At 53.9% G+C, this 24,651-nt stretch overlaps 1 protein-coding gene across 5 annotated transcripts; it reads left to right on the forward strand.

Annotated features, from left to right (window-relative positions):
- Positions 1–2,691: 2,691 nt before the first annotated feature.
- On the forward strand, positions 2,692–24,299 carry RAPGEF3 (Rap guanine nucleotide exchange factor 3). Of its 5 annotated transcripts, none has more exons than XM_080939008.1 (28): positions 2,692–3,017; positions 3,442–3,654; positions 9,022–9,075; positions 9,176–9,282; positions 9,451–9,572; positions 9,914–10,082; positions 10,637–10,721; positions 11,280–11,340; positions 11,426–11,502; positions 11,676–11,822; positions 12,151–12,263; positions 12,501–12,589; positions 12,833–12,911; positions 13,097–13,253; positions 13,342–13,424; positions 13,970–14,009; positions 15,935–16,016; positions 16,323–16,469; positions 18,632–18,729; positions 19,124–19,249; positions 19,333–19,514; positions 19,779–19,869; positions 20,191–20,241; positions 21,056–21,143; positions 21,482–21,546; positions 22,238–22,292; positions 22,381–22,452; positions 23,664–24,299. In XM_080939008.1, the coding sequence occupies exons 1-28, from the start codon at positions 3,012–3,014 to the stop codon at positions 23,780–23,782; spliced, it is 2,778 nt and encodes a 925-aa protein (XP_080795134.1). In that variant the 5' UTR covers positions 2,692–3,011; the 3' UTR covers positions 23,783–24,299. The 5 variants fall into 5 exon arrangements, with proteins under 5 accessions (XP_080795134.1, XP_080795132.1, XP_080795133.1 ...); XM_080939009.1 differs by lacking the exon at positions 2,692–3,017 and adding an exon at positions 3,118–3,239; XM_080939006.1 differs by lacking the exon at positions 2,692–3,017 and having other exon boundaries at positions 3,107–3,654.
- The last annotated feature ends 352 nt before the right edge of the window (positions 24,300–24,651 follow it).

Below are 24,651 nucleotides of genomic sequence, written 5' to 3' on the forward strand. Positions count from 1 at the left end.
AGGAGCATTAGGCAGTTGGGAAGCAGAGAAAGGCTAATGGTCACATCAATTCCAGCTCCTCTTCTCTTCCTTCATGGAGCTACCCTGGTCTGTGGGGATAGTGCAGCCCAAATTCTAAGTGGCTTTTATCTCTTAAAACACCCTCAGAGAGCCAGAGTTTGGTGTCCTAGGTGGTTCTAAACCTTGGCAAAGGAATAATGAACAGTAATGGTCATACCCTGCCGGGCCCTGGCTGCCACACTCATAGCCCTTTCCGGTGTCTTAGTACCTTCTCCGGGCATTGCAATCTAGAGGATTCCTATCGTTTGGAGAGAGTATGTATGGGGTATCCTGGGGGTGAAGCCGAGCCAGGGAGCCCGGATGGGCCAGACATGTGGTTAGGTCAACAAGTAAGCAGGTCCTTAAAGTGGAAACTTGGGGTTCTTTGGAAAGTCGGTTGGATGGTGTTTAGCTGGAGCACACACGTGAAGGAATGTTTTGTTAAAGTGGACATAGGTGTGAAAGGCTAAGGTGGACTCATGAAGAAATGTTTCGCTGAGGCAGATGCAGGAGAGATGTCCTGCTAAATTGAGCATATGAAAGGACACATGATGAAAGGGTCTTTGCTAGCAACACACATGTATTGGTCCGCCTTACACTGCATAGCTGAGCTGCATTTGTCAGGACTCCATAGAGAGAAATGAACCAAAAATCTTCTGGAGTGTGCTGCAGTCTCTTGCCACTTCTGCAGACTCTGGCTGATTGGATGCATGTGCTAGACCCCGTGCCTAGTCAAGGCACATGGAGAACACGGGATGCTTGGAGGGTATAAATTGGACTCCACGGAGTGACAGAGACGGAGCTTGGCTTGCTGGTACAGCTGGGCTGTGCAATGCTTGTGGGTCCCACTGATCTATGCTGAGAGAACTCCTGGTTTCCTGTTGGTCCTTCCTGCCGACTTGAGCCAAGGCTGAGGCCTGGCTGTCTCTGCTGGTCGTGTCACCACTGTTGCTAACCCGACTCTACCAAACGAAACTGCTGATGTATCCGTGAAGTGTTTGCAAGCGGATGAAGCTGCCGCTGCTGACCTGTGAACTGAACTGCCGATTTCCAGATCTTTCTAAACAGGTCCACCCCCCACTTCATACCCTTTCTTTTCCACTACCTCTGGTGGCTGATGGGCTAAAGGTGGGTTAAAGCGTTCAAGTGACATCATTAAAAATAAAGCATTGAGGGCTGGAGAGACGGCTCAGCGGTTAAGAGCACCGACTGCTCTTCCAGAGGTCCTGAGTTCAATTCCCAGCAACCACATGGTGGCTCACAACCATCTATAGGGGATCTGATGCCCTTTTTAGGCAGGCAGATGTATATGCAGCAGAGCACTTACACATTAAATAAATAAAATTAAAAAAAAAATAATAAAGCATTGAAAAAGTTACAGGTCCTGCCGCATCTCTTAACATCTTTCTCACCTGTCCTAAGTGGGGCAGCAGGAATAGGAAACACCTCCTTCCTACTCCACAGTTAGTTTCAGGAAACTCTTTTTGCAAGAGCTTCTAGGCCAGACCCACCATTATACCCGGCGCATGTAAGACTACCTATCTCCTATCCTCTTAGGCCAAGTATTCAAGCTATTACTCTTGAGGACTTAAAGCAATCCTGCTAATATGCTCTCCGGGAAAGAAAAACTGTTGAGACACAAACACATTTAAATTCAGTTTTTAAATGATGGTTAAAGTTCTCAGTCCTTGGTGGAAACGGGCTTAGCTATGCTGGATTCAGCCCTACCTCCCCCTCCCAGGTTTAATGGCAGTGGGAAAGAAGAGGCTAGAGAGGCTTAGAACGCTGCGGGTGGGACCTGTGCCTTCTTCTAAACCCTCATCAATGTCCTTAATTACTGGGCGCCACGGAAATCACCGTCCCGGGACAGTCTGTCCACTAGGAAGCAGGGGCAAGTGAAACGAAGCGCCGGCCGTGTGTACGACGGTGGAAAGAGGCCCAGGGAGGTGCGGGGGCTCTGCCTTCACCTAGCGCGGCACGGGAACACTTTGGGGGCAGGGCCCCCCAAAGCCCAGGCTGTCTTTGAAACTTTGCCACAAATCTAAGCCCCGGCATCATAAATCCATCCACTTGTCCCTCTCTCCATCTGGAATGCAGTCCTTCCCCGCCAGCCTCAATTTCCCCGCCCGCGCTAGTTTGTGCGATGGGAGGGCAAAGGTGGGAAGCCAGGCAGTGGGATTCCCCCACGGGAAAGCTGCCCAATTCCAGCCCCGGGCTGCTGGAAACCCTGAACCCAAACGGGCGGCCGGACGCCCCTGGCCAGGAAGCAGCCCCAGCCCGGATTTCCCTCCCGGGTGGGGCCGCCATGACTCACTCCCTCCCCCTTCCCTAGTTTCCTTGTTTGCATTTCTCCTCTTGGCCACGTGGCGGCGGGTGCAGCCATCACCACCCCAAACCCCGCACACGGGCAGCGGCAGGGGCAGATACCCTAAGGCACTTCCTACCCGCTGAGGCTTCGCGACGGGAGCTTGAACCCTCTGACGTAGTCCCGGGTAGGGACTCCAGCAGCTGCTGGCCCTGCCCCTTCCCCTATGCCTACCCCTACCGTAAAGCCGGTGCCTGCTCCCCGCCCCCTCGGCCTGTCCCGGGGAGGGAAAGGGGAGGGCAGCGCAGGGGGTGTGACAGCTCCCGCCCAGACCAGTGCCAGCTACAGCTTCGCTTGAACGCCCTGTGCCAGCTGGCTCTTACATCTGGGACGGAGGCGGAGGCTCGGAGTTCTTAGTCTTTGGGGAGGGGTGGGGATTCCCCCCCAAGCCCCCAGCCCTCTATTCACCCAGGACTAACCCCATCTGCTTAGCCCAGCATCTCGCTACTCCCGGCAACCTGTCCTGCTGGGAGCTGGCCCTCTCCTGCCGCCGGGGACTGACACTCATACTCCTCCAGGATTCCCGGGTGGAGCTGCCCTGGAGCACTCCAGAGATCCTGCAGTCTCTTGCTAGGGCGAGCACCGCAGCGTGAGCTGGAGGAGAAACATGAAGGTGAGTGAGGCGGGCCGGGTTCGGGTCAAAGAAACCTGCTGGAAAGGGCGGGAGAGGAAGCCGACACGTGGGGGAGTTTGGGTGGGAGAGTAGCGGGGAGGAGAATTTGAGGAAAAGCTGCTTCTGGGGATCTAGTGTGTGTACAAAGGTGGACATGCCTTCAGGACATGGGCAGTGAAGCGGGGCAGAATTGCAGCCAGAATTGAGAAGGGCCCCATCTTTGTGAGTCAAGCTGGAGACCCCTAGGTGCGCCAAGCCAGCAGGACCCGGGGCAGGTCTTCCTGTCCCTCCCCCCCGGCTCCTGGCAGGGTTGCCGCACCTCCGCATGACCAGTCCAAGTCCAGAGGACGCTAAGCCTGGGGTGGTAGTGGGAAGGTCCAGCTCCTCCGGCCGATGGCTGTCCACTTTTCTTCTTACATCACAGGTCAGCTGGCCAGGTGAGAACCACTGGCAGGTGGGCCCAGCTGTGGTGGAGAGTCCAGCTGTGGGGGTACCGCAGGTGGGAGGTCTCCCGGACGTGATTCCGGAGAGCACGCTGCTCAATATGGTGCTGAAGAGAATGCACCGTCCCCGGTGCTGCTCTTACCAGCTCGTGTTCGAGCACCGGCGCCCCAGCTGTATCCAGGGACTTCGCTGGGTGAGTACCGGCCATCTGCCAGGTTGGGTCAGGGCTGCACTGCTGGTTGGGCCAGGCAGCTTTCTCCAGAGCAAATACATCTGGGTGGATAGAAGGCAGGGAAAGTTTGGTGGCAGTGTGTGTGTGTGTGTGTGTGGCTGGTCACACAATGAGCCTGTGTGCCCCTTGTGCATGGCGTGCTGCGCGGCCCCACCACCCACCGGTGGGTGAGCAGGAAAGGGCCTACCCAGCATTTTATCCATTACCCCCATGTGCCAGGCACGGACTTACAGGTTGTGAGTTCTTTCGGTGAGGCAGTGGGAGATGTGGGGCCAGGTCAAGTGGGGGTGAAATTAGCTTGCTTACTGTTCTTGACACATCACCGTGGCAACGGTCTCCTTTAGTGAACAATTGAACCGGGTTGAAATCTGTTTTTTTGGCTCCTGGGGTGAGGTATTTGTGTGGATAAAGCTTGGCACCTGGCCACGGGGGACTGAAGAGGTTTCAGGGTGGAGAAGGACAGCTGAAGGAAGCCGGTGGGGAGGACAGGGGCTAGGGAGGGGGAAAGGCCGGAGCCAGACTCCCAGGATCCTCTCTTCCCAACAGTCTTGTCTCTGTGCGCTCTCTCTCTCTCTCTCTCTCTCTCTCTCTCTCTCTCTCTCTCTCTGTGTGTGTGTGTGTGTGTGTGTGTGTGTCTGTCTGTCTGTCTCTGTGAGTCTCTCTCTATCTCTGTCTCTGTGTGTGTCTGTCTCTCTGTGTGTGTCTTTCTCTGTCTCTGTCTCTCTCTCTCTCTCTCTGTGTGTGTGTGTGTAGGGGGCAGAGGGTACTGAGTGTAGGGTGGAGAGAAAACAGGACTGGGTGACAATCTTGGAAAAGATCATGTCTCACCAGCAAGTCTTTTTTGAGTTAAAAAAAATCGCCACTGATTGTTTCCTTTTCCTATCTGGTTCAAACACTGTTTCTATTTCTCATAGAGGAGATGGGGTTGAGAAAGCCCCCAGGTGTGTCTAAAGGAGACACTTGGCTCTAGAGCTGAGTCCCTGCTTGCCCCCCTCTCCCTGGGTCTTTTCTAATAGGGGTTAGGGGTAGGAGCCCTACATCCCAAGCAGGCTCTGGGTCCCTGTGGTAGTTCCTGCTGGAATCTAGCTGGCTGGAACCGCCCTCCCTTTCAGGCTATAATTACTTGTGCATTTCCTGTCCCCTTCCCAGCTTGGAGAAGCTAGGTAGGGGGTAGGAGAAGGTCAGTTACCAGGACAATGAGGTCACTGGGAATCTCTTGGGATCTCAAGTTGGAGAAGGGAGAGAAGTCCTCTCCAGTCTCTTTCTCCCCTAAGACCTCAGAAAGGAAGGACCAGAGTGTCTGGGAGGCCAGAAACATAAAGGTGGGGGCTGCCGGAGTATAGAGGGGGTCAAAGGTCTGGAAGCAAGGCCCTCCTCTGCCAGCTGTGTTTAGGCAATGTGTTTAGGTTTCTAGAGCTAGAGACCACTGGTCCCCAGCTCTCTCCCTGCCCCTCCCTGATGGGCGGAATGAAGTGATCTAGCCTTTTGTACCTGTGCTTAAGAAGCTCTCCGGCCCCCTTGGCTGCACCTCTTGGCTCTCTTGTGGCTCTTTTGATTCATGAAGTGTTCCTGGGAGACAGCAAGTGCCAGCAGGGGATGTTCGTGCTTGGGGTGAAGAAAGTGAGCCCAGGAAGGCTAGCCAGGGTATTCTACATCTCCTTTAGAAAGCCCAGAGGAAGGTGTTAAAGAGTTAGCTCATCAGAGACCAGGATAAGAGCAAATGAAAGCAGGGTAGCTCAGAGGGGTGCCCAGCCAGGCGTAGAAAGGACTATGGCTAAGGCAGTAGTATAGCAATGGGTGGAAAACAGCTTTGGGAAGGATGTGGGAGAGATGAGGTCTTGTAATATTTGTGGGAGTGAGAGAAAGCTCAGGGTGACCTTGGGTGGGTCCCACAGTCTCAAGCAAGACTGGGCAGTTTTGGGGGGAAGTGGCTCTGTTCTCACATCCATCCAAATAATGATAGTGGCTAAGAGTCACAGTACTTGTGTCCTGTGCCGCCGTAGGACAGCTTTAGCTTTGTCATACTAAATATGTTCACACCGGCCTGGTGGTCTGAGTCCTAATGGGTTCATCTTACAGATGTGGAAAGGAAGGAACAGAGAGGTCAAGCAGCTGGTGAAAGGTTGCACAGCTGCTGAGTGGCTGAGCCAGGTTTTGTAGATCTACCTGCAGAATACCTCCAACACCCTCTGTGTCCCTGCTCCATGCACGACCTGGCCTAGGACGTTGGCCATGACCAAAGGAACTGGTCTGGTGGGTCCCTGTGCCGTCCCTGACTCCCTGCAGCCACGCTCTGACACGTAGTGACAGGGAAGGAGGGTGGGGCTGGCTCTCTGGTGAATGCCAGCACATGTCTTTCACCTAGTCCCAGGCTAAGAAGAGTTAGCAGGTGAAGGCTGAGCCAACTGAAGACCCTAAAATGATGCTCAGGGTCATGAGACCAAGTCCAGGGCCAGCTGTGGCTCCTGTGTCAAGGCGGTAGGTACACATAAGAAATAACAAAGTGGTGAGGTATGGTAATCCCGGCACTCGGGAGGCAGAGGCAGGTGGATCTCTGAGTTCCAGGCTAGCCTGGTCTACACAGTGAGTTCCAGACTAGCCAGGGCTATGCAGAGAAACTGGGTCTTAAAACACACACACACACACACACACACACACACACACACACACACACACAGAGAGAGAGAGAGAGAGAGAGAGAGAGAGAGAGAAAGAGAGAGAGAGAGAGAGAGAGGCTCAGTTACTGCATTAGCATTTGCCAAGCAGTTCCTGTGGGCAGGCACCATTCCATGGGCTTCAGATTTAATAACCTATTTAAATAATACGATAATAACTCTGGGGAGTGGGTACTACTATTATCAGTCCCCTTCACAGACAAGCTGCTTATCCACTGAGAGTGTAACGCAGCATAAGGTTACACACCCTGGCTGCCGTTCAGAAACCAGCATTCGAACACAGGCTCCTGGAGGTCACACACACGTGCTCACTGATGCTCATTAGCGGTCCTCTCCCTGCCTGTTCCCAAGGTTCCCATCCACGGGAGCATTACAGGGGTCACAAGCTCATCTCTTGCGCTGCCTGTAGAATGTTCCTCAGGGCAGAATGGCCCTGCTATTTCTGTGGCTGAGATCTGCAGTGAGGAAGTGAGAACAGGGTTGAACACATGACAGGCGGTAGAGCTGAAAGCACTGGCTGAGGAGTCAGACGGTTGGTTCCGGTGTGAGGGTGTGAGTGCTGTTTACCACCTGTTAGGGTGGGTTATGTAACCGCTTTTTCTTTTCTGGCTTAGGGATGGAATCCAAACACCTGCTTCACACAGAGACAGCACCTAGAATCTTGCCTTTCTGAGCAACTCTGTAACCCTCGGCAGTGAATTTGTCTCTCTTGGCTCAGGCTTTCTTTAGCAAAGCAAAAGCCTTATGGTTGCGTTCTTAAGCTACTGTTCTCAGACTCCTGTGCCCATCCCCTTGGGGTAGGGCAGGAAGTGACCAGTTTGGTCATGTAGCCTCTCAGGTCAGGATAATTCCAGGAAGGGTGGGCTAGGACTTAGTTGGGTGCTCCCTTAACAGGCACAGAGCCCTGTGTAGTGATCAGAAGTCCAAGGTCATCCTCAGATACTTAGTGTCTTTACCCTGAACTGCACCAGACCGTGCCTCCAAAACAAAGTTAAAAAAAAAAAAAAAAAAAAAAAAGAGGGAAGAGAGATGGTTCTGTGGATAAGAACATTTGCCGATCTTGCAGAAGGCCTGAGTTTGGCTCCCAGCAACCCAGCAAAAGTGTGACAGCTACTCCAGTTTCAGGGAATCTGACCCTTGTCTAACGTCTATGAGCACAGGGTACACACACACATACACATCTAACAACAATAATAACAGAGCCCAGCTAGAGCCTGGGCTGAGAGCTCCAAGAGGAGCTGGGACAGGAGCTAGGGTGACTTGGGCATTTTGATATGAATAACAAAAAGTCATTAGCACTCGGGCACTGTTTGTTCCAACCCTGGGCCTGGCTGGATACATTCCTGCTCTTCCTCCCTTCCTGGCTCCTCCTCCTCATTTCCTGTCCTTAAGTCTCTGGGACTGTGTGTCTGGCACTGGCCTGGGCCCATGACCGGGGCAGGGATACCCTTGGGACACCTAGTGACTTCCACCCCGTGCTGGGCTAGCCATTCATATCAGACCTCGGGTCTCCGCCCTGTGCTTAGGACCTGCGGGTCTCAGGGAGAGGACTTGGATCCCAGAGCCCCAGCTAACACTTCTCCAGGTCTTTGAGTGTAAGGAGATGTGGAATGGGATTGGAAAGGTGTCTTGGGGGGTGGGGTGGGGGGGAGAGCTCCGGCTTACCCACAGCTAGTTGACAATCCTGTGTGTGCATGGTTACATTATATAGGGCCCTTGAATTCACATCAAGACTTGTTTCCCTGAGAGTCATAAGGGAGCACATCTCTGCCTGTCACGCCTAGGATGTGGTGGGATCGGGAAGGTGGATTTGCTCTGTGAGCTACAAAGGGTGCCTTGGGCGGGCTTGTGGAGAACAGAGCGGCCTACCCAGAGCTGTTCATAGACTCTCCATTCCCAGACGGTTGGAAAAGGGGGCTGTGAGAGACCTTCATGGCTGATATGCAGGGCACATTCGCCTTGGAGTCACTGGTGGCTGCACTGCTACCAAGAGCATCATTTACATGGTTATGGGCTGTGAAGGCCTTGTCCACGCTCACAGGGCCACAGGGCCGAGGCTTGCAGTATCTGCTAGAGAGAGACAGGCCTGTCAGTCACGGCCATTCACTAAGCACTGGTTAAACATGCAATCTGGGCCGACTTGTGGGGGCCCGCCCATAGCTCCAAAGTTGCTCTTCTCCACGATTTAAGAGATTTTTGTATATGGAGGTTTTGTTCAGGGTAACACCAGTAGTACAGAGCCTGGCTCCAGAATTTGTGTTTCTGTTAACTGAGCCACAGCCTTACAGGGAGAGGGCCCTGCAGTTGGGCAGAGAACTGAGGTCAACCTGTAGTCCCAGCTGAGAGCTGGCGTTCCCGGGCCTCCCACGATGTTTTGTTCCCTGGCCACTCTTGAGTTTTACATCATGTCTTCCAACCTCCTCTAGCTCCATCCCGACAAGCCACACGCGGGGTCTGTTTGCCTAGCAACCTGAGCACGTGTGGACGCTGGGTATGCTGGGTACTGGTACGCAGAATAGGGATCTTGGGGCTCTCACCTGCAGCGCACTGGCGGCGCGGAAAAGGTGTCTTCTGAGAGGGGCGGGGAGGGGGGCCCCACTCTGTGAGTTTGAAGACCTCCCACTGATCTGCAAACTTTTCCTACTGTTTTCAGACACCACTTAACAACAGCGAGGGTTCCCTGGACTTCAGAGTGAGCCTGGAGCAGGTACGAGCCAAGGAAGGCCGAGCTGGGAGGGGCTGCAGGCGGCAGGGGGCGGCGTCCAGGGCCTGAAGTTTGTGGTGCCCTCCCCCTCGCTTCGTCCCAGGCCACCACAGAGCATGTGCACAAGGCAGGGAAGCTCCTGCACCGGCATCTCTTGGCCACGTACCCTACCCTCATCCGGGACAGAAAATACCATCTGCGATTATATCGGTGAGTGGTGAGTTGGGGTCCTGCCTGCCGTTTCCCCTTCTCTCCTGCAGGCATCTGGGCCCAGCCCTGCTTTGCGGGAAAGAGCTGGGCTTAGGCCTGGTCGGTGCCTTTGGATAGAGCTCCGCTCCCTCCCACGTTGATTCTCTGGCTCCCTTCCATTTCCCACAGGCAGTGCTGCTCTGGCCGGGAGCTAGTGGATGGGATCTTGGCTCTGGGTCTTGGGGTCCACTCACGAAGCCAAGCTGTGGGCATCTGTCAGGTGTTGCTGGATGAGGGTGCCCTTTGCCACGGTGAGCCGAGCTCTGATTGGGCACTAGGACTGGGTGGGGGTAGGGAGGGCTGACCTGGGGAGCCGACTCTGTTGGGAGCTGTGGAGAGGTTTAAGGCAGCGTTTCTCCACCTCCCTAATGCCGCGGCCCCTTAATACCGTTCCTCGTGTTGTGGCGAGCCCCAACCATAAAATTATTCTGTTGCTACTTCATAATTAATTTTGTTACTATGAGTCAGAATGTAAAGATCTGACATGCGACCCCCAAAAAGGGTCTGGACACACAGTTTGGGAACTGGTAGTGTTAGAATTGAGCCCAATCCCTGGCCTGATTTTCTTTTTTCCTATGCCTTGGCTTCCCAGTAAAACATGACTGGACCTTCCAGGACCGGGATGCCCAATTCTACAGGTTCCCTGGACCGGAGCCGGAACCTGCAGGAACTCATGACGTGGAAGAGGAGCTTGTGGAGGCCATGGCCCTACTCTCCCAGCGAGGGCCTGATGCCCTACTCACTGTGGCACTCCGGAAGCCGTGAGTAGAGAGCCCTGCCCTCTGCTCCCTTCCCCCATGTGACCTTCAGTTCAGACCTGGAAGGCTCAGATTCATGTGGGGGACAGAACCCAGGAAGTAGAAGCCTGAGCTCTCTCAGTTTGCTATGAACTGGTTGTGTGATCTTAGCCCCCACATCCCACACCGTTTCTATCTGTGAGGGTGTCAGGCCAGAGGATCGGAAGACCCTTTCCACTGACAGAGGGTGTGGATTTTGGACCGAGACAGGTCAGGGCTCAAATTCTAGCCCAACCAGCTACTCACTGGGTGACTTGGACCTCTCCAGACAGCTTCCTCATCTGTCAAGTGAGGATCACGGTGCTCAAGTCCTTGCTAGGGTAGAATGGACTAATGGACGAAAGGTGCTTAGCACAGCGCCTGGTACCTGGGGCTCACCCACAAAGCCTGCTATTGATAACCATTGGCTTGACTGATAGTTGTGGAGTAGCCATCTGGCCCTAGGCCCCAGCAGGCGGTGGGGTGATTCCTCCTTGGCTCTGGGCCACACTTCTCAGAACCTTCCTCTGTTCCTGCAGCCCAGGTCAGCGCACAGATGAAGAACTGGACCTCATCTTTGAGGAACTGCTGCACATCAAGGCGGTGGCTCACCTTTCTAACTCCGTCAGTACACACGACATGCTTGCTTTTTAGCCAGACCTCTCCCTACTTACTTCTAGATGGGGGGAGGGGTGTGTGGATGGGGAGGAGGGCACTTCCCTCACCTTTGTCTATGGCTTGAGGATTTCCACCCAAGTTCTTCTTTCTTAAATTACGGTTTTAAATCATTTTATTATTTTATGTATGTGGATATGTTGTGCACAACATGCCTGGTGCCCATGGAATCTAGAACAGGGCACTGGATCCTCTGGAACTGACATTACAGGTGGTTGTGAGCTGCCATCTGGATGCTGGGAATCGAATCCAGGTTCTCTGGAAGAGTAGCCAGTGTTCTTAACCACTGAGCCATCTCTCCAGGCTTCCCACCAAGTTTCTTACCACCAGTCTTCAGCCTAAATATTGTCCATTTCTTTTCCTTACTCTGTCTCTGCCACATCTCAGGGACAAGCGTCCTGACCTTAGCTTTCTGTCCTCTGGTGCTGTCTTTGCATATACCCTGTCTCTCAGCTTGTCTCTCTTTCCTCAAGGTTGCCCTACTGACCTACTTTTCTCCACACCTAGGTGAAGCGGGAACTAGCTGCTGTTCTGCTCTTTGAACCACACAGCAAGGCAGGAACTGTGTGTAAGTCGGGTTGGCCACCGTATCTGGAGCCATGGGGCAGTGGTGGGGGTAGGAACGGGACAAATCTGATTGTTGATTCTGTCAGTGTTCAGCCAGGGAGACAAGGGTACCTCGTGGTACATTATCTGGAAGGGATCTGTCAATGTGGTGACCCACGGCAAGGTAAGCCCGCCCTCCAGCCCAGGGGGGTAGATGTCAACCCTCTTTGCTTCATGTCCTTATGGACACTTCTTTTGATAGCCCTAAGGCTGCTGACCCCACACGTATGTCTGAGTCTGTCCCTCCCAACATGGGCTGGTAGGTAGGGGCAGGCTGTGACTGAGTCCTGGCTTCAGGGGCTGGTGACCACACTGCACGAGGGAGATGACTTTGGACAGCTGGCTCTGGTGAATGACGCACCTCGGGCAGCTACCATCATCCTTCGGGAAAATAACTGTCACTTTTTGCGTGTGGACAAGCAGGACTTCAACCGCATCATCAAGGTGCCATAGGGCAGGTGGTTGGGGGTGGCGGGGAGGACATGGTGGAGTGTCCAGGCAGAGGCACTGGTATTGGAGAATTTGTAAGGAAACGTGGGTTCTGGCTGGGAGTGGACACCCACAGTTTGGTGTGAGAGATCAGGGACTGGCGGGGGTGGAGATTGAGGGAGTTGGGTCTGTGGAGGCACTGAGGCCGAGAGGTCTGATACAGGTGGATCTGGAGACGGAGGCTCCTGAGGGGCTTCTAGGGCTCTAGGTTTGGAAGGGGGGTGGTTCAGGAGGTCTGAACGCAGCCTAGTGTGTTGAAGCGTACGCGTGGCTCCTTCTTCAGGATGTGGAAGCAAAAACCATGAGACTGGAAGAACACGGCAAAGTGGTATTAGTGCTGGAGAGGACCTCTCAGGGCGCTGGCCCTTCCCGCCCCCCAACTCCAGGCAGGAACCGGTAACAAGCCTCTCATGTCTCTCTCCACACAGCTCCGCACACTGCCTACACCTCTCCCTCTTCCAAGCCTTGCTCTGTGTTCATGTCACGTTCATGCCATTTGGCCATCGAGGGGTGGGAGGGTCGAGGGATAGGCCTGGCCAATCAGAAGGCATGATGTGATCAGTTATGGATGTCTGTGTGCAGAGGGGCGGTGTCCTTAGGGCACATGCTATCGATTGACTGTTTTACCTCTAGGTATACGGTAATGTCTGGGACCCCGGAGAAAATCCTAGAACTCCTCTTGGAGGCTATGAGACCGGATTCCAGTGCTCATGACCCAACAGGTATCGTCAGAAGACACTCTCCCTGTTCTCCCAGTCCTCAGGAGGTCACTGCAGCCTGACCTCAGCAGGCTCTAGACTGGTCCATACTGGCAGTTGGCAGGAAGTGGTCTTTGCTTGGGTGGAGAAAGCTGTCACAGGGGCTGGGCACTATTTTTCTTGCTTGTGCTGACTTAGGGGACATATATTCCGGCTGCACATAGGTGTGCTATGAAATCTCTTCCCAACTCTAATTCTACCCAACAGAGACATTCCTCAGTGACTTCCTGCTAACCCACAGTGTCTTCATGCCCAGCACCCAGCTCTTCACTGCCCTCCTGCACCAATATCCTTCCAGCCCCAGGATGATCTGGGTAGGGGATGGACTGGCGTGTGGAGGTGAGGGAAGGAATACTCATCAAAGTGGCTGTTGGGACCCTTCCCTGGCACCTTAAACATGCTTGACCCAGTGGGACCATGCACGGCGGGTGGCCTTAGTGGCTTGTTGTGGTTCCCTTGACTGGTGTCCACCTTCCACGTGGAGCCAGCAGAGCCTGCTGGAGGCGAGCAGGAACGCAGCACCTACATCTGCAACAAGAGGCAGCAGATTCTGCGGCTAGTCAGCCGGTGGGTGGCGCTGTATAGCCCCGTGCTCCATTCGGATCCTGTGGCCACCAGCTTCCTCCAGGTACCCGGGAGCATAGCTGGGCTGGCTGGGCTGACCCATGAAGGTGCAGCTGCAGCCATCCCAGGGGCTGACTCTTGGGCCTTCCCAGAAACTCTCAGACCTGGTGAGCAGAGATACCCGACTTAGCAACTTGCTGAGGGAACAGTATCCGGAGAGACGGCGACACCACAGGTGACTGAAGTCCTCCTTGTACATCAGAGGCTGAGCCGCTGGTGCATCTAGGCCTCCTGGCTAGACAGGTTGTCTTAGCCCATAAGATGTCTTTATCAGCCACTGTTCCGTTCCTATAGATACTGCAGTCATTCATTTGCTCATTCTATACATTGAATGCATTTGCATGCTTATGTCTCCCTTTGGACCAATTACTGTGGACTGTGGTACCGATGTCCACTGGCCTTGCCCATCAATCAACTCCTTTGAGTTTATTTTGCTTCCCTAAACATCTGTGAGGGTATCTGGGGTTCAAGGGCAAGAGCTCCTTCAGATCCAAAGAACCTGTATCTTGCTCCCGCTCCCTCCTTCCTTCTGGCCTCTGGAAACCACAGAAGCCCATCCAGGTCTTCAGGGAACCTTGCCCCCTGCCTGGTGTATGCTCCTTCCCACATCCCTCTGAACTTCTGGGGAGGACAAGATGGGATCCAGACCACTGTGGCCACTGGCCCCGAGAGCATCCTGCCTGCCAGGGTCCTCAGTGGCTCTCTCTCTTTTCTCTGCAGGTTGGAGAATGGCTGTGGAAATGTATCTCCTCAGATCAAGGTGCCTGTCTTGCCTTTTGTTTTTCCCCTCTGCCCAGCCCAGCTTCTTCCTTCTGCCTGACACCCAAAGTGTCCTTGACCTGTGCTGGGTGCATCAGAGAAGGTCCTGGGTGAGAGGACACCTTCATCCTTACCCTTAAGGAGTTTTTATCCCTTTGAGAGGTGACTCCCACCTGCAGTTGCAGCTGGGAGATGTGACCGGTGACTGGGTTCATCCCCAAGAGCCAAGGGTTTCTGGCTGCTGGTGGCGTAGTAGGAGCTTAGATGATCTGATAAGGCCTGTCCCAGGGCTCCAGGTGGCCGTCCGACTCTCGGCTGGGGCTGGGGAGGAGCTGTGGACCTGTGACTGGAGCTAAGATTTGGGTGAAGAGTCAGTCATAGGACAAAGAACTAGAGGAAGGGAAGCTGGGTGGGTCACAGGGAAGTGAACTCACAAGCGAGCACCTTGGCTTCAGCCAACCCTTTCCGCCGTCGTCCCAGTTGGCCTCGCCCAGGACCTTTGCATTTAGCCTTCTGCGTGGGCCTGTCTTCCGCTGCCCTTCACTGTTTTTAGACCCTGCTTGTTCTGAACAGGTCCAGAGTGGCTGTGCCCCAAGAGACCTTTCCATTTCCCATCCGGAGCATCTCCAGATGTTTTTTTTTCTGGTTTCTTTTGTTTGCTAAGGGAACTTGACTCATTGCCTCAAGCTTCTCATACCCAGGGGTCCTCTCACCCCGCTTTCTACGATTCTTCCTTGATACTAGGCTCCTCCCCACATGCCAGAACTTGTGATGCGTTTTGTCACATCCTGTCAGGATGTAGGGCTGGACATGAGGGAGCCCCTACTTTCTTCTGCATGTGGCTGATGCTGAGGAATCAATGCCAGTCACCCCGGTATGGCAGACAACATGCCGGGTGCTGGATGGTATAGCGGGAGGGGGCCCCTGGTTTGTGGGTTCACAGCCACTAGAGGTGCGGAACTGTAAAGTAGCTTCCAGATGCGAGCAGTCAGAGGCACCTGAGAGAGCACGCGGAGAAAAGATGACTTGCTGACATACCCCGAGGCTTAGAGAGGTGTCCCGGGAGCTGACAAACAGGGCCCCGGGCAGTGCTAGAGGCTGGAGATGAGACCAGGAAGAAGGGGGTCAGGGGCCAGAGCGCCTCCTCCTAGGGTACCGCCTGTGAACCATTGGGAGGTTAAAGGGGACAGCAATGGTGACTCTGTCCCCAGCTCAGTGTGGCTCTACTCAGGTTAAAAGTGGCTGTACCTGGTGGTGGGGTAACTTTTGAGGTAGGAGAGATGGCACTGGGGACCCATTTAAATGAAGAACCAGGGGACCCCTGGGATGTCTGAAGAGGTCATGGGTGGGGATGTAATTTTAAGGTCGGGGCCCTGGTGAGCCCATGTGGGGACAGCTCACAGGAGGCTCTGGCATTTGTAACCCACTGGGACAAGGTAGCTCTTGCAGGACCAGGGCACAGAGAGAGCAAGTTTCTAGCCGAGTTGCAGCAGCTGTGTGGCTTTTAGCCCGTCACTTAACGTCTCGGAGCCGCGTTCATCGTGCCCATAAAGTGAGGACTAAACATATTTTTCTCCAAGGTCTACTGTGAATATTTAGATGCCCAGAACAATGCCCACTTTGTAGCAAATGCTAGCTGAGGGAAGGAAAGAAGGAAAAAACTGGGCCCAGGCATTTTCATCCCAGAACAGCCCTGGCCCTGTTTACGGAGGTGGCTGAACACCGCCCCTCCTCCTATCAGATGACTGGCCTGCACTTGACCTCTGGGTCTCCTCCAGCCTGGCTCCCTGCCCTCCTTGGACTTTAGGTTCATTCGGCCAGCAGAGCCCTTGGCAATATGATGCTTTGGGGTCCCTGGCGGTCACCACCACAAAGGCCCTCCCTGACTTTTCCCTGCATGGACTCTGGGGTCTTATTCCTTTTCAGGTCCGGAATGCACCTGTTTGGTTCCCTAACCAGGAGGAACCCCTCCCAAGCAGCGCTGGTGCCATCCGAGTTGGGGACAAAGGTGGGTGGGGAAAATAAGCAAGCCAAGCATGGACTATCAACAGCATTGCTGTCTCTGTCCCCCTGGCCTGGCCCTTGTTGCTCTGGGCCAGGGGAGGACATGGTTCTTGGAGCTACCAAGCAGGTCGGCCACCTGTGTTCCTTCCCTAGATCCAGGACCCCCCACTGGGCCTTGACACAAACCTAGTTCTCTTTGCATCCCTTTTTCTGCCCTCTGGGAGTCCTCTTGCTGCTGATCTAGGGCCCTGTTCCCCATGGGAGGGGAGACCAGGCCTTTGCTTTCTGCTCACCCCCTCCTCCTCTCCAGTCCCCTATGATATCTGCAGACCTGACCACTCGGTGCTGACCCTGCACCTGCCAGTGACGGCCTCTGTGAGAGAAGTGATGGTGGCGTTGGCCCATGAGGACCACTGGACCAAGGGGCAGGTGCTGGTGAAGGTGAATTCTGCAGGTGGTGAGTTGTGTCTCTGGAATAACTCTCTACCCAGGGAGAGCACCCTCAGATCCAAACTCACACCCTCGAGTTCAGAATGTTACTCTCACGCCCCGGATTTGTGGCAGGATCACCACATCTCTGGCTGTTTCAGAAGACCCAACCCGTTGGTTTGCTCACTGGCTGTAGATCCCGGGGCAGGGGGCGTGTGAGCTCCTTGTGATTTGAGAATTAAATGATGAAAGTGTTTTTTTTGTTTGTTTTTAAAGATTTATTATATATAAGTACACTGCAGCTGTCTTCAGACACACCAGAAGAGGGCATCAGATCTCATTACAGATGGTTGTGAGCCACCATGTGGTTGCTGGGAATTGAACTCAGGACCTCTGGAAGAGCAGTCAGTGCTCTTGACTGATGAGCCATCTCTCCAGCACCGATGAAAGTGTTTAGAATGCTTTCTGACATGTACCATTATACACTCGTTCATTCTCATCACTGCCTCAAAAGAGGAAATCTTTATTTTTAAAGATTTATTTGTTTTATGTATATGAGTCCACTATAGCTGTCCTCAGACACACCTAAAATCATGGCCTCTGAGCCGTACACGTGTTTGATTCCCGTGAAAGTCAGATAAGGGGGTTAGAGCTCCTGAAGCAAGAGGTACCGAAGGTTGTGAGCCACCAAGTGGGTGGTAGGAATAGAACCCAGGTCCTCTGGAAGAGTAACCATTGTGCTTGATTGCTGAGCCCGGATAGAAAACGCTTTGAAGGGTCAGTCAGCTCTGTAGCAGGAATGTGCTAGGCGCTAGAATTTCTACAGCAACTATGACAGATCTACTCGATGACCGTGAGCATCGAATCCCAGGGCTGGAGAGAATTCCACATTCACTACTACCCAGCTGGGGGCTGCTGGGCCCCTCCGAGTCTCCATTTCCCTGTCTGCCCATCGAGTGCATTGTTGTGAGAGTCTGCCTTAGCTGTCAAACTGCAGATACCCATAAGGCATGCAATCCTGAGTCTAGCATATCTCTGCCTAGACCCCTCCTGTCTACGTTATCAGGACGGACCTTGAGAGAGTTTGGCAAGTTAAAAGTCATTGTTATCTTTGAGTAGGGTAACCTTGACAACCAGAGCCCAGCAGTCAGGAACTGGGGCCCATCAGACCAGGTAGCTAAGACAAAAGCCCTCACCCTTCAGGGGTGACACTAGCACTCACCTGTGTACTCAGCGTTGGGAAACACTACCCTCTGGTGGCTACCTGGTGAGTTACTGCTGGCCAGTGTCCTTTATTGAGATCCTACTATGTGGCCGGCATCTTTTCAGACCACTGATGGTCACTAACCCCAGTGCTCTATTACAGATCTCCCTAAGTGTACACTTGCATATAAATCATATATAAAACCACTTCCGCAACATGGATCTATAAGGCTGTACTCAAAATAGAAGAAATGGATTTATGGAAGAAAATAGAGAAAACTGGATTAAATAGAAGAGCTAACTTTTTCTCTGGACACATGAATAGTCTTGTATGCCATACTTTGGAAGCCACTGGTCAAGGGCCTAGAGACTCAACGCCTCAAAGCATTGTTCAGACCATAGCCGATGAAAGTCAACATTAAGAGGTAGATGGGGGGCTGGAGAGATGGCTCAGCGGTTAAGAGCACTGACTGCTGTTCCAGAGGTCCTGAGTTCAATTCCCAGCAACCACATGGTGGCTCACAACCATCTGTAATGGGATCGGATGTCCTTTTCTGGTGCATCTGACAGAAAAGACAGACCAGAAAAAGACAGCAACAGTACTCACATACATAAAATAAATAAAATCTTAAATAAAAAAGAGGTAGATAGGATGTTTCCTAATTTCCAGAGGGCTTTTTATACACATCTTTCACCTACAGCAGCCACATTTTTAAAAAAATGACCCGGGATGTAGTTGGGTTGAATCCTGCAGGCTTCGGTTTAGGGACACTGAGGATTGGGAAGGTTGACGTTTCATCCAGTCTTAGGTGCTGTCTGAGTCAACGCTATAGGAAGTGTTGAGGTGTGGACTGAGTACCCGTGCATTTAGAATCTTTGCCGAGCCATGGCCAGAAGAGGAAAACTTTCAGATAGGCAGGGCCTCCAGCTGTTTCTGGCCTCCGTCCTAGCCACCTCCTTTCAGCACGGCCTCTTCTGTCTTCCCAGATGTCGTTGGCTTACAGCCAGATGCCCGCGGTGTGGCCACGTCCCTGGGGCTCAACGAGCGTCTCTTTGTTGTGGACCCACAGGAAGTGCATGAGCTGGTAGGGACAGGCTGGATGCCAGCTCCTGAGAAGCTCTGGGACCAGGAGGCAGGGTGGGTTTTGGGGATGGCGGCAGAGAAGAGAGGGAGGTGTTTGGCTCTGGCTGCTCCTGAGTCTCCACCGGGTAAAGGGAGGGATGGCCACAGCATTTGGAGATGCCAACGGGAAAGAGGGGCTAGCTCTAGACCCTAACTCCAGGGGCTCAAGCCAGAGTTTCAGCATGCTAGTCCTGGTGTCAGAACAGTGACCCCCCTCAGGAGAGTCTATTTTTCACTGTCCACAGACCCGAGAAACCTCTCTACTTCGAAATGCCCTGTCTGTCCGTTGTCCCTCTCACCACAGGCACAGTCTTTGTCCCAGGTCCTCCCTGTGTCTGAACATTCTTCTCCTGCAGACCCCACACCCTGAGCAGCTGGGACCCACTCTGGGTTCTTCTGAGATGCTGGACCTAGTGAGTGCCAAGGACCTGGCAGGCCAGCTGACAGAACATGACTGGAACCTCTTTAACAGGATCCACCAGGTACTGGAGGAAGAGCTGAGGAAGAAGGAGGTGTGGGCAGGTCGCACAGCCTAGCATGCTGACCTGGTCTTTGCCCTGTTCAGGTGGAACTGATCCATTATGTACTGGGCCCCCAGCACCTGCGGGACGTCACCACTGCAAACCTGGAACGCTTCATGCGCCGCTTCAACGAGCTGCAGTACTGGGTGGCCACCGAGCTGTGTCTCTGCCCTGTTCCTGGCCCCCGGGCTCAGCTACTCCGGAAGTTCATCAAACTGGCAGCCCAGTGAGTGCCTACGGGGACAGCGGGGTGTGTGGAGATGATGGGGGTATGGAGGGATAGTGGAATGTGTGGAGACAGTGCTGTGTTGCCAGTCCTGTGGCCACCCTTTCTTAACTCTCTTCCGTGCCCGCTGTGTTGCCCAATGTGCCTTCCCTTTGTTCCTGGGTTCCCAGAGCCTTTGCCTCTCATTTAACCTACCCACCCTACAAAGGCATCACTGGGGATTTGGCTGTTTCCCCTGAGGGTGTCTGGGTCTTGTGCTCACAGCCTCAAGGAGCAGAAAAATCTCAACTCTTTCTTTGCCGTCATGTTTGGCCTCAGCAACTCAGCCATCAGCCGCCTGGCCCACACCTGGGAGGTCAGTGCCCGGGATTTGCCAAGGCTAGCCCTCTATCCTCCTGGGGGATTTGCCAAGGCCAGCCCTCTACCCTTCTGGGGGATTTGCCAAGGCCAGCCCTCTACCCTCCTGGGGGATTTGCCAAGGCTAACCCTCTACCCTCCTGAGGGATTTGCCAAGGCCAGCCCTCTACCCTCTACCCTCCTGGGGGATTTGCCAAGGCTAACCCTCTACCCTCCTGGGGGATTTGCCAAGGCCAGCCCTCTACCCTCTACCCTCCTGGGGGATGTAGGGTGGCTCCCTCCCCCCAGCCATGGCCCCTCACCTGTCTCACCTTCACAGCGGCTGCCCCATAAAGTACGGAAGCTGTACTCCGCGCTGGAAAGGTTGCTGGTGAGTGCTGGGCCCATTCCCACCTCCTCTGGACCCTGGCCTTTGATGGCTTTCAGTGCCCACCTAGAGCCTGGATCCCTCTGGTCTGTGGTTGTGGGAACTGGTGGAGGGTGTTCAATATAGTGATAGGAGCTTTGTGGTAGACATTACCCACTGTTATTCATGGAGAGGACATTTGCCCTGGATATGAGATGACAGCAGGTCCAGGGATGTCCTGGGTCTGAGATCCAGAAGGAGGCAGAAGATGCCAGGCTCTGGCTGCTCTGCCCGAGGGTTGGGCTGAGCTTGACAGCAAAGGGGTATTCCTTGAGGTAGTGAGCAGAAGACCCACTGTGTGTCAGGTAAGAGGGTGTCACTGGACCCTCCAGGACCCTCAAGGGGCTCTCGGACCAGACTATTAAGACAAAGGTGAGGAATGAGACGGGGTAAAGCTTCCTGGAGCCTTTGAAGGTTTGTAGCATTCCAGAGAGAAGGGCACCAAGGTATTTTCAGTTGTAGACATTCTGAAGAAAATTGGAGTCCAGGGGGTCTCAGGGGAACACACCCACCAGAGAGGTAGAGAGACTGAGAGAGGTTTCCCAGAAACCTGGGGTCTCCGGGATTAGTCACCATGAAGATTTCCAGGGGACACTGGGAACTGAGAAAGCCAGGCCCCATTGCTGTTCGGTGTACCACAGTGAGTCTCCTGTATGAGAGGAGGCTGGCTTGGAGCCTCTCCAGTGTGGCCTGGGACCCAGATGAGGATGGATCTGTGGTGGGCCATCATGTAAGGGATTAAAAAAGCCTCCCTCAGAGCAGCCTTCTCTCCTTGCAGGACCCTTCCTGGAACCACCGAGTGTACCGATTGGCTCTCAGCAAGCTCTCCCCGCCCGTCATCCCCTTCATGCCTCTGCTACTCAAAGGTAGGCCCTGGGCTCTCTGCCTCCATCCGGGAGCTCATTTTCACGTCCCCTTAACACTCTGTGGCAGTGACGGCTGAAGGGCTCACACACAGGGAGCACTCAGCTCAATTAGAAGTTGACAAGCTGAAAGAAGTTAGGGCAGGAACACAGCAAGGCTACGCCGGGGGCTGTGGTTGATGCCCCAGGAGATACCAGGGAGTTGTCATGGCTCAGAAGCTGCTGCAGGCTGTGGCTGGCACGGGCTCTGTGCTTCCTACGGTTGGCCCCTCCCCTTTCCTGGGATGCATGAGAGGAAGGCTTTTGGGGACCTATAAGCAAAGGAAACCATCCTTTTGCAGACATGACCTTCATCCATGAGGGAAACCACACGCTGGTAGAGAACCTCATCAACTTTGAGAAGATGGTGAGTTCCAGGAAAGTGGGCTCTCCGCTCCTGTGTGGGTTAGTGTGACAGTTGCCCAGGAAGGGGCAAGGGTGGGTGTCCCACTGATAGTACCTGAGCCCACGGGGATGGGAGAGGGAATGGGGGGGAGGGGATGGAGGGGAAACAGGAAAAGGGGATAGCACTTGAAATGTAAATAAAATATATCCAGTAATAATAATAATAATAATAATAATAATAATAATAATAATAATAATAATAGAACCTGAGCCCAGGCATGTATGCAAGTAACCCCAGTACGCAGGAGGCCAGGGCTGGAGGAGTCTGTGTTTCAGAACAGTCAGGGCTTTAGAGAGACCTTGTTTGTTTGTTTGGTTTTTAAAAGTAGTTCCTGCCTCATCCTACTGCGCACGGGAGGGTTTGCCTTTAAAGCTACTAGATGATAGCCTCAAACATCACACTGTTCTGAGCTGGAGAGATGGCTCAGTGGTTAAGAGCACCGGCTGCTCTTCCAGAAGTACTGAGTTCAAATCCCAGCAACCACATGGTGGCTCACAACCATCTGTGATGGGTCTGATGTCCTCTTCTGGTGTGTCTGAAGCTTAGTTTTCCCCAATCTCTGTCTTTTATAGACCCCCCCACCCCTAGTCCCTATCAACGAGGTTCAAAGGGAGCTTGACTCCCAGATCTCATGACTTTGTGTTGTCCGCAGCGAATGATGGCCCGAGCTGTGCGGATGCTCCACCGTTGTCGAAGCCACAGTTCCGGTAAGTCTCCAGGGTGGGTGGGAGACCCTCAGCATCCCCAGGGAGGCCCTACGAGGCCATCCCCCCGACTCTTCCTCTCTCTACCCAGCGCCTCTGTCGCCACTCAGAAGCCGAGTTTCCCACATCCACGAGGACAGCCAGGCATCAAGGATCTCCACATGTGAGTGGTGTGGTGGGACAGGTGGTGGGACAGGTGGTGGGACAGGTGGTGGGACAGGTGGTGGGACAGGTACAGTTGAGATGCTCACACGCAGTCGTTGGCACCCATGTGGGACAGATCCCGCCGCTAGCCCAGGCTGAAGGGGAAGAGGTAGAGGCGAAGCTCTTCTGCTAACTCCAACCTACACACTTATCTGATGGGAGCTTGTGCCCTTAAGGAGTAGTCACGGCTCAGATCACAGTGCCTGTCCGTGTTCTCAGATACACTCATGCTGATAACACTCGGAGCCTTTGGCTCAGTCTAAAGCGGAAGGTGCGGATGGTGACTGAGTTCTCCACAGCCCAACCCCATTTCTCTCCCCACAGCATCCCCTATGATGAGTTTCCAGTTCCTCCTATCTTTTCTTTTATATTTTCATTTATTGATTGATTGGTTTTTATTTGAGACGGCCTCAGCTATGTCCTGTCTCACACACACCTGCACGCCCAGTGAACTTTTTTCCAGTTTTATTTTTATCGATGAGTATACACGTGTACATATGTGTGAGGATGGGTGCCATCCATAGGTATATGAGTACACACGTGTGCGGTGGTCAGAGACACAACAGCCTTGGGTGTTCCTCCTTGGGCACCCACTCTCTCTCTTCTTTGTGAGACAAGTTCTCACCAGCCTGGAACTCAGCAAGTGTCCTAGGCTGTCAGACTGGCCCTGTCTGCCTGTTTCTGTCTCATCCGCACGGGAATTACGGGCGCCCAACACAACGCCTTGTAAGACAAGCAGTTCACACCCTGAGCTATCTCTCCAGGCTAGCTTCAAACTCATAAAGATCCCCATGCCTCCACCTCCTAGGTGTTGGGGGCAAAGGCATGCACCACCATACCTGGCCACTTTTTTTTGTTTGTTTGTTTGTTTATTTTCTTTGGAACAGGGCCTGGAACTCTCCATCCCCCTGCCTCAGCCTCTAAAGTTTCAGGATTATAAACTTGCACCACTGTGTCCAGTCTGTTTTAGTTCCCTTTGACCTAGAGAAAGGGGGCGCTATGCTGAGATCTTGGTAGGGGGTGAGGTCTCTTCTTCAGACTTTGTAACCTCTGCCCTCCTGACTCTGTGGGAGAGACCGCAGCCTGGGGACCGGTGGGAGAAGGGAGAGAGAGCCGAGGCTGCTCTCTGGTGTGGCGCCTCGCCTCTGTGATGGTTCTCCCTTCCTCCAGGTTCCGAGCAGTCCCTGAGCACCCGGAGTCCAGCCAGCACCTGGGCTTATGTCCAGCAGCTGAAGGTCATTGACAACCAGCGGGAACTGTCCCGCCTCTCCCGGGAACTGGAGCCATGAGGAGGCACTGGCTGAAGCAGGCACTTCTCTTGGAAAAAGCCAGAGGTCCAGAGGCCAGCCACAGCTGGGCAGGGCTCTCCACAGAGCGGACTTAAGGCCCTGGAGTGGGCAGAGTCGAGGCAGCTGTCCCCTGTGGTGACTGTCAACTATGGAGATCTTTGATGTCCAAGGCCAAGGAAAAGGGGACACTGAGGCCCTGGAGGGATAGGAGAGCTGGGAGGTGCAGGACTCTGGTTGGATACAGGGCTCTCCCACCCGGCTTTGTGCACATCTGTATGAGCAGCTGTACCATCCAGAGGTACAGGCCCTGCCCTTGCTTTTACAAGGGGCCAGCGAGCTCACTTGGTACGTGAGTGAGCGCTGGGTGGTGCCTCATCTGGGAGAGGGTGGGGAGTTCTCTTCCCTGCTTGAATCCGAGATAAACAGCTGGGCACAGGCAGGGCCGGTTGCCTTGAGTGGTGGTCCCTGCGGGAGTTGTATTGTTCCCATAAATTAACAAAGAGATGTGTGTTCTGCAGCCTGGGTGTGTGGCTGGGAACTCTAGCTGAGGAGGCGGTTGCTTCCCGGGTACAAAAAAGCAGACCCACCACCTCAGGCTGGGCTCCAGGGAGGCTGACAGTTGCCCAGATGGGCTCCCGTGTTGTCCCAGGCACTCAGGGGACCTTCTGGTCTCTGGAAGGGGGAACAAAAAAAGACAATCAAAGTCCAGTCACAGCTAACACCCTCTACCTTCCCTCCCCAGCCGTGCTCTCCCCACTGCCCTTGATCATGTTTGTTGGGTGTCACATGTCACATGCTGAACAGGGGCCTCAAGGGGGTGAGAGAAGAGACACAGGCAGAGGGTTGGGGGGGTGGGTAACCGATTTCCA

The sequence above is a fragment of the Micromys minutus genome (genome assembly GCF_963924665.1).
Source record: "Micromys minutus genome assembly, chromosome: 27".
NCBI classification, from domain to species: domain Eukaryota; kingdom Metazoa; phylum Chordata; class Mammalia; order Rodentia; family Muridae; genus Micromys; species Micromys minutus.

Bases quoted from the DNA above. Each gene is read 5' to 3' on its own strand.
- RAPGEF3 (XM_080939006.1), top strand. From the start codon at position 3,343: ATGACCAGTCCAAGTCCAGAGGACGCTAAGCCTGGGGTGGTAGTGGGA. The intron at 12,264-12,500 runs GTAACAAGCCTC...TTTTACCTCTAG, and splicing joins CCAACTCCAGGCAGGAACCG to GTATACGGTAATGTCTGGGA. The intron at 12,590-12,832 runs GTATCGTCAGAA...TCTACCCAACAG, and splicing joins CAGTGCTCATGACCCAACAG to AGACATTCCTCAGTGACTTC.